The 13,617-nt window shown below is 44.8% G+C and overlaps 1 protein-coding gene across 2 annotated transcripts in view; it reads left to right on the forward strand.

Annotated features, from left to right (window-relative positions):
• The window catches only part of MEAK7 (MTOR associated protein, eak-7 homolog), a 97,710-nt gene extending 87,941 nt beyond the window's left edge, over positions 1 to 9,769 (forward strand). For both annotated transcript variants that reach the window (XM_033942731.1, XM_033942732.1), the window contains exon 8: positions 8,789 to 9,769. In XM_033942731.1, coding sequence (XP_033798622.1) covers positions 8,789 to 8,908 — 120 coding nt within the window. In that variant the 3' untranslated portion in view covers positions 8,909 to 9,769. The remainder of the gene's footprint in view (positions 1 to 8,788) is intronic.
• The last annotated feature ends 3,848 nt before the right edge of the window (positions 9,770 to 13,617 follow it).

Raw genomic sequence — 13,617 nt, forward strand, 5'->3', positions numbered from 1 at the left:
GCACCGGCGCATGCGCGGTGCGGGCATCTAGAAACTTTAAGTTTCTACAAGCAACACGTGCTTGTGAGACGTCCGTACCGGGGCTCTGTCTGATGACATCACCCCACTAGTGAGAATAGCTGCCTGCTGTCCCTGGATAACAACTGTTACGGTAAGTAACATTGCTTTCTCCAAGCCCAAATCCGTGGCCATTGAGAAGCAGAAATTTGATGCTTAATCTCAATGCTCCAAATGTCTCTAAGACCATTTTTTGGTTTTTTATTAATAAATCCAGATATTAATTTATACCACTGCACGGCTTGATGTGATCCCACTCCTCCTGTGAAGTGCTATAGGGGGAGAGCCAGGCCGAGAGGAAAGGGCCCAGGGATCTGGGTGACCAGCCTGAGCGTAGCAAAAAGAAATACAAGCAGCCAACCAGTTGGACAAGGTGCGCTTGGAAACCGGACGTCCTAGCCGATTATGATCGCGGCTGGCTGTAGCGAACCTCGCAGGCGCTAAGCACCTCGGTAGCACGTTCCCTCTGACGCGATCCGGTGCGTCAGAGGGAACATGCTACTGAGGTGCAGAGCGGCCAGCGAGGTTCGCTACAGCCAGCCGTGATCCTCAGTAGGCTTTTGCAGATAGACGAGGCCTTCGGTGGACTGGATGGAGGACTGCCGCTCGAGAGGAAATTAGGCCAGTAGAAGAGCGTTTAGTGTGTCTGCTCCTGCCGGGTTTGTCAGCCTTGTAGCGGCGGGAGGGTCAACGGGGGTTTCAGTTGTGCCGGGTAGGGTCGTCAGGGGGGGTGAGGGGGAGTGTGTTCTTACAGGGAACGATTGCGGCGGCGGCGGTGAAATACATTAACACTGTCAGTTGTCCGATCTCAGGCTTTATCCAAGACCAATACAGCGGTGCCTACAGCTCACGGAAAACAGACGCACGTGATTGAGTGCGCATGTGCGGCCTAGCGTTTTATTATATTAGATAAATACATATAATCTAAAGAATCCAATAAATTCATAAAATAATCAAATGATACCATGTAGTTCCTGAGTCCAATTAAGAACATAAACAAAAAATAAAAATCTGTAATCAGATAAAGCAAACATATCACAAAATATCATACTTTAAAAATTCAACTAGAGACTTTCCAAACACTGTGCAATTGATAACCTAAATAATCACTTAACAGCATACAATCTAACCAACAATATTCCTTCCACTTTATACAAACAAAGCTCATTCACTTAAATCTTCTTATTTCATCCGGTGTAGAAATTTCTTCTATGTTGAACTTTGACCCGGCAGAACAATATCAGGCAAAAGGAAGAAACCATTAGCGAAATCCATCCATCCAAACTCACAGACATAAAAGAAAACTAAGTAACTGACAGCCAAGTCCCAATTAGCAGACAGAATAAGAAAATGAAGATCTTTGTCACAATGCAGCAGGAAGACTGCATTAATAAAATTCAGTCACCAGGAAGTTGATAAATACCGACTTGTGCTGACCCCTCGCACTTGGACTATTCCTTCACACACACCCAGCATTCTGAGGAAGAATTTCTGGATCCAAGGAAAAAAGTAAGAATTCCAAAGTAATCTTTTATATAAGTTGTTCAAATAAATCCAGTAGAGTAACCACTTGAGGTCAGATGAATCCTTTTGGTATTTATAGAAGTTTCTTTGCCGGAACAGATGTAAAGAACCTTAGCAAATAGCAACAGAAGTCTGAGTTCACCCACTAATTTGCATATCTCCACGGAACTTCTCTTGAAGAATTCTAAAACAAAGATTCTCTGCCAATGCATTATATCAAAGGCGGTTATTACAGTTGAATTTGAATAAGATTCAATCTTTCAACCGAATCCATTTCATAAAACATTCACTGCCATGAAAAAAAAAATCAAAGTATAAATTAAACAAATAAAAAACCTTTTAACATCAAGCTATATTTCCCTTTTATGACACTATCTGTTGTTCATATGAATCCAAAAATTCTTTTAATTTGTCTGGATCCTCAAAACTTAAAGACTTGTTAGCATAAGTTACCCTCATTATTGCAGGGTAAAGTAATCCATATTTAGCACCAAGATGTCTCATTTGAGGTCTTAAGTCTAGTAACTTTTTCCTTTTTCCAGCAGTGGTTTTTGCAAAATCTGGCACAATGTGAATTTTTGAGTCTTGACACTTCAGATTTCTATTTTCTTTTGCCAACCAAATTATTTCCATTACCTGCTAGTGCCTCAAAAGTTTAAAGATCAACGGACGTGGTCTCAGATCCCTGCTATTCCTTCTTGTAGGGATCCTATGAGCCCTCTCAAATTCTAATGGATATTTTGATTTGAGAGGCAGAATCTTTGGAAGAAATTGTTCAAGGAAAAAATAGCATCATTATTTTCAACTCCCTCCGGGAGCCCAGTAATTCTCAAATTGTTCCATTTCTCCCTATTAAAACAATCTTCCAACTCTTTAGAAAGAGTATCCACTTTTTCCCTGTAAGCTTTATCTTTTTTTATTTCCATTTCATTTGCTGCCATTCTTTTTTCCAAATGATCCACTTTCAGTCCATACATTCTGTTATATTCCTTATTTCCTCTTTCAATTTTTGAGAGTTGTCAGAAACAATATCTGTAATGATTTGCAGCTTAGCAAAAATATCACCGTTAACATCCTTAGGCAGCGGCACCTTAGAAGGAGTCACCAGTTTAATCTTGGATCTTTTAGCACTCCCCAATCCTGTGCCAGCCACTTCATTTTTTGCCTGTTTGTTCGAAGCCATATCAATATATGAATCCCAAAAATTATTTAAAAATGAACTTAAAATAGAGGCTTAAAATTGCTTTCAAATGCTTGTAAATGCAGAGCTCAATCTTCACCTGACCATCTGGCTGCGCTCCCAAGCCACGCCCCCCTAGGACTGAAATTTAAAAACCCCGTCTGCGAGCTCGGTCCTCGCAAACCATCTGATCCCATCCGCACAAGCCTCAATTATGATTTTATATTGAATGTATTTTATTAAGGTACAAAAAGAAACAATATTCTGTACAATTGTCATTTTATAAATACAAATAATACAGAGCAAGGATCAACAAAACCCCTGTCTCCCCTCCCCTTCACATATATCCCCTCTACTATCAAGAAAACTGAATAAGCCAAATTATTACAGAATGCTTCACAGAAATATCATGCTAACAGAATCGCAGTCATACATCGCAGGAATAGTGTTAGGGGAGTGCAACTAGGGCAACTGCACCCCTGGTCAGAGAGAGCCCTAAGCCACGGCCTTGACTTTGCAGTCCGCAGTTATGTCTAACACCAGCTCTAGCAGGATATATATTTCAAATCTGATATATTCTAATCACAAAATAGAAATAAAATTATATTTTTCTACTTTTTGTCATCTCTGGTTTCTGCTTTCATCTTCTTTTTTCTCTCTTCCTTCCAGCATCTGCCCTCTTCCCCTTCCATATGGCATCTGTCTTCTTTCTATGTCCCTCTCCCCTTTCCATCCAGCCTGTGCCCCCTATCTCCTTTTTACATGATTCATTCCAGCTTCACTGCTCTCTTCATTTTTATCTCTCCTATACCAGATCTAGCATCTTTGTCCCTATTTCTCTGATGACCCCCCTTCCCATTTCTCTCTCATTCCTATCTCTCCTCTTCCCCTCCTCTAATCTCCCTGCCAGCTGTTTCCTTCCTTTTTCCTCCTTCCTTCCCTCCTCCCCTTGTCCAGCAGTAACTCTCTTCCCTTCCTCCCAGCAGCATCTCTCCTTCTCCTTCCCTCCAGGTCCAGTAGCAGCTGTCCCTTTTTTTTCCCCTTGCCCAGCAGCTTCCCAGACTCCTTTCCCTCCTCTCTTCCCAGCAACATCTCTCCTTCTCTTCAGGTCTAGTAGCAGCTGCCCCTTTTTATGCCCTTTCCCAGCAGCTTCCCAGCCTCCAACAGTGGCTTTCTCCTCTCCCAGCAGCTGTCAGTACTTACCAGCGCAGCGATTCAGGAAGGCAGCCTTGGATCCTTTGATGGGTCATGCTCCCTCTGAGGAAAGAGGAAGTTGCATCATCAGAGACGGCCGTGACTCAGCAAAAGCCCCAAGGCTGCCTTCCTGAATCGCTACGCTGGTAAGTACAGACAGCTGCTGGGAGGGGAGAAAGCCACTATTGAAAGCTCTCCATGATCTCCCCGACCCTACGCAGACTTCAGCTCGTCGATCTTGCCGGCCCTGTGTGGACTGGCAAGAAATTGCAGCTGTCGATCTTGCTTGCCCTGCGTGGACCGTCAGGAATTTTCTGCCGACCAGCACCAGTCCACGGACCGGTGGTTGAACTGTGCACTAAATGACATGTACATTGCATATGCAAGAGTCTGTCAATGTTATGAGCATCTGTGTCCATAAGAATACAACTACCCAGACAAGCATCATTCTTGGACGTGATTGGTCCTTGAAAACTAACGGCTTTACTTTTATTTTTTATGCAGTAGTTATCCTAACTTGAGCAACAAAGCAATCAAGGCTTTGTTACTGTTTGGATCTTCTTATCTTTGCAAACTTAGATTTAAAAAAAAGAGAATGATTGCAATGCATGGGTGCTTGTCGACTATTGAGCCACGTTTTGAGTTAATTTGCATTCAAAAACAAGCACATCCATCGCATTCATTAGCAATTCTATTCTATCTACTTTAGTTTCACCGTTGTTACAATTACCCATACATAGCTTAAAGAACTTTAAATAAATAGCTCTCAAATTTAATTTTTTGTTGGTTTTGCAATTTTATAATTTCAATTATAATGTGCCACAAAAAACATTTGCTCTGTTTAGTGTGCCATAGCTAAAAAAGTTTGAGAGACTAGTCTAAGCATTCATTCAGAAGGAAAAATCTTAGCTTTTTTTTTTTTTTCAATTGTACTTCTGTTAATGTTTATACAACACTAGCTGATGCCCCGGCGTTACACGGGTATTTAATTATAGCAATAACACTGTAAATGGATTCAAATAAAGATACTTTATAGTGGTGAATGAAAGTATTTTTTTACAGCTTAATAAAAAGTAAAATATTCAAATTATAAAGTGAAATATTTGACAAAATGAATACAATACAACTAACGCAAAACGTGATTATAAACAACAATTTTAGTTTCACCTCCTGGAGCAAGAACATATAAATTCTTGGGTGAACCTACCCTTGAGCAAGCAAAATAGAGTTGTGGGCCGTGAGACCCCCAGAACATATCACCCCAGGTAGTGAGGGATCTGCATACCAAGTTTCGTCCAAATCGGTCAAGCCGTTTTTGAATTACAGTGAGAATGGCAGCTTTTTACATATTTTCCATTGACATGAATGGGTGAAATCTGATTTTCTGTTTGTAGCTCCGCCCACGTGTGCAGGAGGGCCGTGAGACCCCCAGAACATATCAACCCAGGTAGTGAGGGATCTGCATACCAAGTTTCGTTCAAATCGGTCAAGCCGGTTTTGAATTACTGTGAGAATGGCAGCTTTTTACATTTTTTCCATTGACATGAATGGGTGAAATCTGATTTTCTGTTTGTAGCTCCGCCCATGTGTTCAGGTGGGCCGCGAGACCCCCAGAACATATCACCCCAGGTAGTGAGGGATCTGCATACCAAGTTTCGTCCAAATTGGTCACAGTGAGAATGGCAGCTTTTTACATTTTTTCCATTGACATGAATGGGTGAAATCTGATTTTCTGTTTGTAGCTCCGCACACGTGTGCAGGTGGGCCGCGAGACCCCCAGAACACATCACCCCAGGTAGTGAGGGATCTGCATCCCAAGTTTCGTTCAAATCGGTCAAGCCGTTTTTGAATTACAGGGAGAAAGGCAGCTTCTTACATTTTTTCCATTGACATGAATGGGTGAAATCTGATTTTCTGTTTGTAGCTCCGGCCACGTGTGCAGGAGGGCCGCGAGACCCCCAGAACATAGCACCCCAGGTAGTGAGGGATCTGCATACCAAGTTTCGTTCAAATCGGTCAAGCCGTTTTTGCGTGATCGCGGCACATACACACATACACACACACATACATACATACCTCAGATTTTATATATATAGATAGATTGTCATCATGTCATTTGGATTACAGTTAGTTAGGCTGCATCCTCCTCTTGTGGAACTTAAGAACTGCTTAGCCTTCCAAGTTCCACAGTTCTGAAGAATTAAGCACTCTGTTCCTCAAGGAGAGGTGGCAGTGATCAACTCAACTCTTTTGCAGCACACCTGGAATCTTGCTGCGATACACAGGGTTATATTAACATCTCAGCATTTTTCAGATATTTATTTGGGCATACTATTCTTCAATTTCTGTGAGGGTAAGAGTTCAACTTCAGTCCCCTTGGTTTGTCTTTATGTTAAAAAAAAAACAAACACCTGCCAAAAAATCATCTCTACCTATTGACACGACTACTGTTCTCTTCTCCCCCCAAATCTCTTTTTCCTTACAACGCTTAGAAACATAGAAAATGACGGCAGAAAAAGGCCATGGCGCATCTAGTCTGCCCACACTAGTGACCCACCCCCTAACTTCCTCCATGAAGATATCCCACATGCCAATCCCATCTTTTCTTAAAATCTGTCACGCTGCTGGCCTCAATTACCTGTAGTGGAAGATTATTCCAGCGGTCAACCACCCTTTCGGTGAATAAATATTTTCTGGTGTTGCCATGAAATTTCCCACCCCTGATTTTCAGTGGATGCCCTCTTGTTGCCGTGGGTCCTTTAAGAAAGAAGATATCTTCTTCCACCTCGTACGGCCCGTGATATATTTGAACATCTCGATCATGTTTCCCCTTTCTCTGCGTTCCTTGAGTGAGTAAAGCTGCAACTTACTTAGCCGTTCCTCATACGGGAGATCCTTGAGTCCTGAGACCATCCTGGTGGCCATTTGCTGAACCGACTCAATTCTCTGCACATCCTTTTGGTAATGTGGTCTCCAGAATTGTACACAGTATTCCAGATGGGGTCTCACCATGGATCTGTACAATGATATCATGACCTCAGGCTTACGGCTGATGAAACTTCTACGGATACAACCCATGATTTGTCTAGCCTTGGATGAAGCCTTCTCCACTTGATTGGCAGTCTTCATGTCTTTGCTAATGATCACTCCCAAGTCTCGTTCTGCTACAGTTCTTGCTAGGATCTCACCATTTAGGGTGTAAGTCCTGCATGGATTTTTGCTGCCTAGGTGCATGACCTTGCATTTTTTGGCATTGAAACTTAGTTGCCAAGTCTTTGACCAATGCTCCAGTATGAGTAGGTCTTGCTTCATACTGTCGGGCATTGAGCTTTTGTCGGGCATTGTACTTCTGTCTACTATGTTGCATAGTTTGCATCGGCGAATAATGTAATTTTACCTCGAAGCCCCTTAGCCAAGTCTCTTGCGAAGATGTTAAATAGGATCGGGCCTAAGACTGAGCCCTGCGGCACTCCGCTGATCACCTCTGTCGTATCGGAGAGGGTACCGTTTACCACTACCCTCTGAAGTCTACCTCTAAGCCAGTCCTCAACCCATGCAGTTAGTGTTTCACCTAATCCCATCGAACTCATCTTGCTCAAAAACCTGCGGTGTGGGACGCTATCAAACGCTTTGCTGAAGTCCAAGTACATGACGTCCAGGGACTCCCCTATATCCAGCTTTCTTGTTACCCAGTTAAAGAAGCTGATCAGATTGGATTGGCAGGACCTTCCCTTTGTAAATCCGTGTTGATGGCGGTCTCGTAGATTCTCTTCGTTCAGGATCGTATCTAATTGGTGTTTGATTAGTGTTTCCATAAGTTTACTTACTATCGATGTGAGACTCACTGGTCTGTAATTCGTAGCCTCCGTCCTGCATCCTTTTTTGTGGAGTGGAATGACGTTAGCCGTTTTCCAGTCCAACGGGACTCTTCCTGTACTTAGGGAAAGATTGAAGAGCGCGGATAACGGTTCCACCAGGACGTCACTCAACTCTCTGAGCACCAGTCATACAAACCCTCTCTGTTCCTCTTCTAGAGCTCTGTGCTCATTAGCTTAATTACAGAAATGAGACAAGCATAGAATTCTTTTGGGGGTTTTGCAGAATGCTCTGAAAATTTGTTTTGTGTTTGCGACTGGTGTAGTGCTGCCTTCATAAATAACACCTTCTGGTAAGCAAATTGATGGGTTAATGTAAATTTCCCCTTCTTGCATATCTGCATGCCTGGGGGTATGTAATGCATACACTAAAAGGATATAGAAGATGAAAGAGTGAGGCAAAGTGGAAACAACCACGACTATCAAACACCTCACTGGCTCGGGTTCAATCACAGGATGGCAAAAAGGTCTTCAAAGCTTATAAATGTACATAATAATTGTAAATGTCCAGCTTTGGCTCATCTGATTGCCTCCTTATACAAGTGTAGCTTATTAGCTTACTGTTGTGTTGCTTACTGCCACTTTTCAAAAATAAAGACTAAACAGCAGCACATATTTTCTTTTTTACTTCTCCTTTTAATGCAGTGTCTCTAGCATGCCCCGACGGGACCCGTTTTGCCCACAAGGGCTTTTTCAAGGGTTCATAAAAGTGCTCTTTGTTGGCATCCTTACTCGTTTGGGGCTAAAGTTAATCTGTACATTTATAAGCTTTGAAGACCTTTTTGCTATCCTATGATTTGAACCCGAGCCAGTGAGGTGTTTGATAGTTGTGGTATGTAATGCATACCCACATGCACTGGTTTTGACTTGTAAGGTCAGGTGACTAAAACTGACATTGGCTGTGAACCAATCCTTCAACTGAGGGCTTCCTCTTTCAAATTGTATTTTTGTGTTTTAGTTTAAAGATAAAAAGAGCATCCTAGATGTGGATCCTGAGGCTCAGGCTTTATTAGACATGACTGGAAAAAGTCGTCAGAGTGAAGGACTTCGTGACCTGAAGGAAGATGATGAAAACTAAGCTGGGTGATGGTCACGGCACACTGAACATCATCTGTTGGAGAGCTGACTTATCAGGAATAGGTTATTTTATCATAGATATCCATCGGTGAATATACCGTTCAAGAAAAATGGCTACTCCTGTGTGAGCTGATTAAACCTCATGAAGCCATTCTTGTTTGGCTGGATACTTACATACAGTTAGCAATAATGTTTGTATAGTCTTTGTAGATGTATTGGATGACCTAACTTGGTCCACTGTCATTATAGCAAGAAATTAAGGCACGATTTATTAACATTTTCCTTTAACCAAACCAGTAAGAAAAAAATCTTTATAAATCATGCCCCAGTATTACATTTTTCAATGACATTTTTTTAATTAGGGGAGATTCCAATTTACTCTTTATAATTAAAAATGCAGTGGCCATTTTTACTTATAAAATTTTAACCTCATTGTCTACCTTTATTATTCATACTTATGTCTTAAAACTAGTTTAGTGCAATTTAAAACCTTTGGATAGAAAAGCAGGCAGATTTGAAAATACTGCATGAACTGCTTGCTGTTTTGCAAGTAAAAACAGTTAAGGATTTTTTTCTTCCCCTATAATAAATGAAATTCTAATCTCTTATTTATACTGTTAGTCATTTTTGAATAAATTATAAACTCTGTCAAGTTGCATACATCTAGTAGTGCTATAGAAATCCAGAGAGAGAGACTGAATGTGAAAAATTGAACATTCAAAAGCAAATTTTACAGTAAAATACCTGTTTTCTATGGCCTAATTCAGTGACACATAATATTTCAGTTTCTTTGTATGTTTGCCTTTTTGATAAATGAAGCAGCCTGCAATTTTAGTAAATAAATCAATAAAATTGGCTTGTTCATCTCTTCTGTTTATCTTAAATTTGAACTTTAAAAGTACTACCTACCTGAGGAGAGAGGAACCAGGACGTGAGGAAGTTGGTCACCTACATTAGCTGCTGCCAAGTTGACCTCTTGTGACCAGTATACCTCTGGCCCTACTGATGTAATCAATGCAGGATTGGCATTGACATAAAGTCAGGCATGGCTGCAGAGTGTGCCCTAATGCCCTTTGAAGCTCTGATGGAGACTGAGGCAATTTGTGGATCATTTGATCCTGTTGAGATGGGAAAACCTAAGGCTAAGACAAACACTTGGCAAGTTCCACCTCTATTCCTCTATAGAAAAACATTTGGTGCCTGTTTTATAAGTCTGCTGTAGCTAATCCTCCTACTCACAGCATGGATTTGGGTGCTTCTTTGAATTCCAGGGGTGGACAACCCCTTCCACCTAATCATTCCCTTGTTCTTCCAGTAGGTGAATTGTACCAAGCAGGTTTCCCCCCCGCCCTGGCAGAAATAAAGCATTGAAAGAGGCTGAACCTTTTTCTTTGTTTTCTTCTGCGAAGTCTGTGTTTTAGTGAGGAAATAGAGATGGTGGATATCAGCTGACAATACAAGGACCTTTTGCCATGTTATTCAGTCTGCTCAGCATCTGGGAAATCAGCTTGTGCTGGCTCCCTGGATGCTGAAAAGCTTTTCACTATATTGAATAGAAAGTCTTATTCTCTGTACTTAACTGGTTGTTTCATTTACCAATATGAACAATGTTTTATAGTCTAACCCGATGGCATGTATTAATGTTAATTCTAATGTATCTTCTTATTTTTCCTTCACAAGAGGTACCGTATTTTCGCGGATATAACGCGCACCATTGTAAAACGCGCACAGGGGTATAGCGCGCAGAAATCACGATGATATGTACAAAAACTTTTCTATACCGCGCTCAGGCATATAACGCGCATGCTGCCCGACTCTCCTCTGGCCACCCCGACTCTCCTTTCGCCCTCCCCGACTCTCATCTGGTTGCCCCGACTCACCCTGACTTTCGGTGCACTGCCCCGACTCTCCTCTGGTTGCCCCGACTCACCGTTCACCCGCCCTGACTTTCGGTGCACTGCCCCGCCTCTCCGTGCCTGTCCCCCTTGAAGTCCTGTCCCCCCTTGAAGGTCTGCCTGTCCCCCTTGAAGATCTGCCTGTCCCCCCTTGAAGTCCTGTCCCCATCCTGAAAGCCTGATGCCCCCCCTCGACGTCCGATTCTTCTCCCCCCTCGGCAGGACCACTCGCACCCCCACCCCGAAGGACCGCCGACTCCCCGACAATATTGGGCCAGGAGGGAGCCCAAATCCTCCTGGCCACGGCGACCCCCTAACCCCACCCCGCACTACATTACGGGCAGGAGGGATCCCAGGCCCTCCTGCCCTCGACGCAAACCCCCTCCCCCCAACGACCGCCCCTCCCCAAGAACCTCCGCCCGTCCCCCAGCCGACCCGCGACCCCCCTGGCCGACCCCCACGACACCCCCACCCGCCTTCCCCGTACTTTGTGTAGTTGGGCCAGAAGGGAGCCCAAACCCTCCTGGCCACGGCGACCCCCTAACCCCACCCCGCACTACATTACGGGCAGGAGGGATCCCAGGCCCTCCTGCCCTCGACGCAAACCCCCCTCCCTCCAACGACCGCCCCCCCCCAAGAACCTCCGACCGACCCGCGACCCCCCTGGCCGACCCCCCCACCCCCCTTCCCCGTACCTTTGGAAGTTGGCCGGACAGACGGGAGCCAAACCCGCCTGTCCGGCAGGCAGCCAACGAAGGAATGAGGCCGGATTGGCCCATCCGTCCTAAAGCTCCGCCTACTGGTGGGGCCTAAGGCGCGTGGGCCAATCAGAATAGGCCCTGGAGCCTTAGGTCCCACCTGGGGGCGCGGCCTGAGACACATGGTCGGGTTTGGCCCATGTGCCTCAGGCCGCGCCCCCAGGTGGGACCTAAGGCTCCAGGGCCTATTCTGATTGGCCCACGCGCCTTAGGCCCCACCAGTAGGCGGAGCTTTAGGACGGATGGGCCAATCCGCCCTCATTCCTTCGTTGGCTGCCTGCCGGACAGGCGGGTTTGGCTCCCGTCTGTCCGGCCAACTTCCAAAGGTACGGGGAAGGGGGGTGGGGGGGTCGGCCAGGGGGGTCGCGGGTCGGCTGGGGGGGCGGTCGGAGGTTCTTGGGGGGGGGCGGTCGTTGGAGGGAGGGGGGTTTGCGTCGAGGGCAGGAGGGCCTGGGATCCCTCCTGCCCGTAATGTAGTGCGGGGTGGGGTTAGGGGGTCGCCGTGGCCAGGAGGGTTTGGGCTCCCTTCTGGCCCAACTACACAAAGTACGGGGAAGGCGGGTGGGGGTGTCGTGGGGGTCGGCCAGGGGGGTCGCGGGTCGGCTGGGGGACGGGCGGAGGTTCTTGGGGGGGGGGGCGGTCGTTGGGGGGAGGGGGTTTGCGTCGAGGGCAGGAGGGCCTGGGATCCCTCCTGCCCGTAATGTAGTGCGGGGTGGGGTTAGCGGGTCGCCGTGGCCAGGAGGGTTTGGGCTCCCTCCTGGCCCGATATTGTTGGGGAGTCGGCGGTCCTTCGGGGTGAGGGTGCGAGTGGTCCTGCCGGGGGGGGGGGGATGTATCGGACGTCGGGGAGTCGGCCGGGCAAGAGGGCTTGGGCTCCCTCTTGCTCCGATCGTGGATGCGGGTGCGGGTGGGGGGGTGAATCGGGCGTCGGGCGGGGTGGGAACTATGTTTAAAAACTTTTGTATACCGCGCTCAGGCATATAACGCGCGAGGGGTATGCGCGGTACGTAAAATCACGTATAACGCGCGCGTTATATCCGCGAAAATACGGTACTTGCCTTATCAGCTTCTATATGTTCCTTCCCTTCAGCCTTGACTGACAATACCACTTTTGCACATCCTATATACAAAAGTCTTGTCCCTCCATTTTATTATAATAGATATTTTATATTTCATTTCCATTTTTGCTTTTTTGAGTAACTTTACCAGCTTTTCAAGATGGTTTTGGTTGACTCCTCTTTTGACAATTTTGTAATGTTTGAGGCTAAATTTTTTTTTTTTAATACTTTTTCAGCTACTTCTTATGAGAACCAAAAGTGACCTCCTAATCGCATACTATATATCTTGGTTGTACCCACTACTTTTTTTTTTCTTACTTCCCCCCAGATGTTCCTATCCATTTAATAGATTAGGTCCTCACCTTGCTAATATCTTTTTTAGTAGATAGGTGTGTCACTTGGACGATAGGGTATTCTTCCCATGCTTGTGAGCCATGCAGAAGGAATTTACTCTAGGCTTTCAACTCCTCCTCCTTCTCCTTCTCCAGAAGGCTCTGCTGCCCCCCCTTCAGTTTGTACCAAAGCAAGCAATAGCCCCACATAGAAAACTTAATCCTCTTATACTGGATACAAAAATGACTGTCTGCTCCTCTGGAAACAGGGAAATACCATTCTAAACCTTGCCATTCATTCATTTCCTGAAATATCATAAATATTCACTCATCTCTCTCTTCTAAGTAGATTACATGTAACTGCCTAGCATCTGTAGTATACGGGTCAAAAAGTAAATGGCAATTTAAAAATAACTATCAAAACAGATACCCTCTTACATCTTTAAAATCCAGTTACTGTACTAGGCTTTTCTTTTAACTCACTGAACATTTCCAACTTAAGATTCCTCACTACTACACCCAAGGCTTCTGGGGTACAAAAAAAGATGTTTGATAACTTCCTAAGTCACTTTCCAATAGCAACCACAGAAGGGAAAAATGCTTGAGTACCTGAATAAATTCATGTAAACCGTTCTGAACTCTCTTGGGAGAACAGTATAGAAAAATG

This window comes from Geotrypetes seraphini, chromosome 4 (genome assembly GCF_902459505.1).
Source record: "Geotrypetes seraphini chromosome 4, aGeoSer1.1, whole genome shotgun sequence".
Classification (NCBI taxonomy): Eukaryota; Metazoa; Chordata; class Amphibia; order Gymnophiona; family Dermophiidae; genus Geotrypetes; species Geotrypetes seraphini.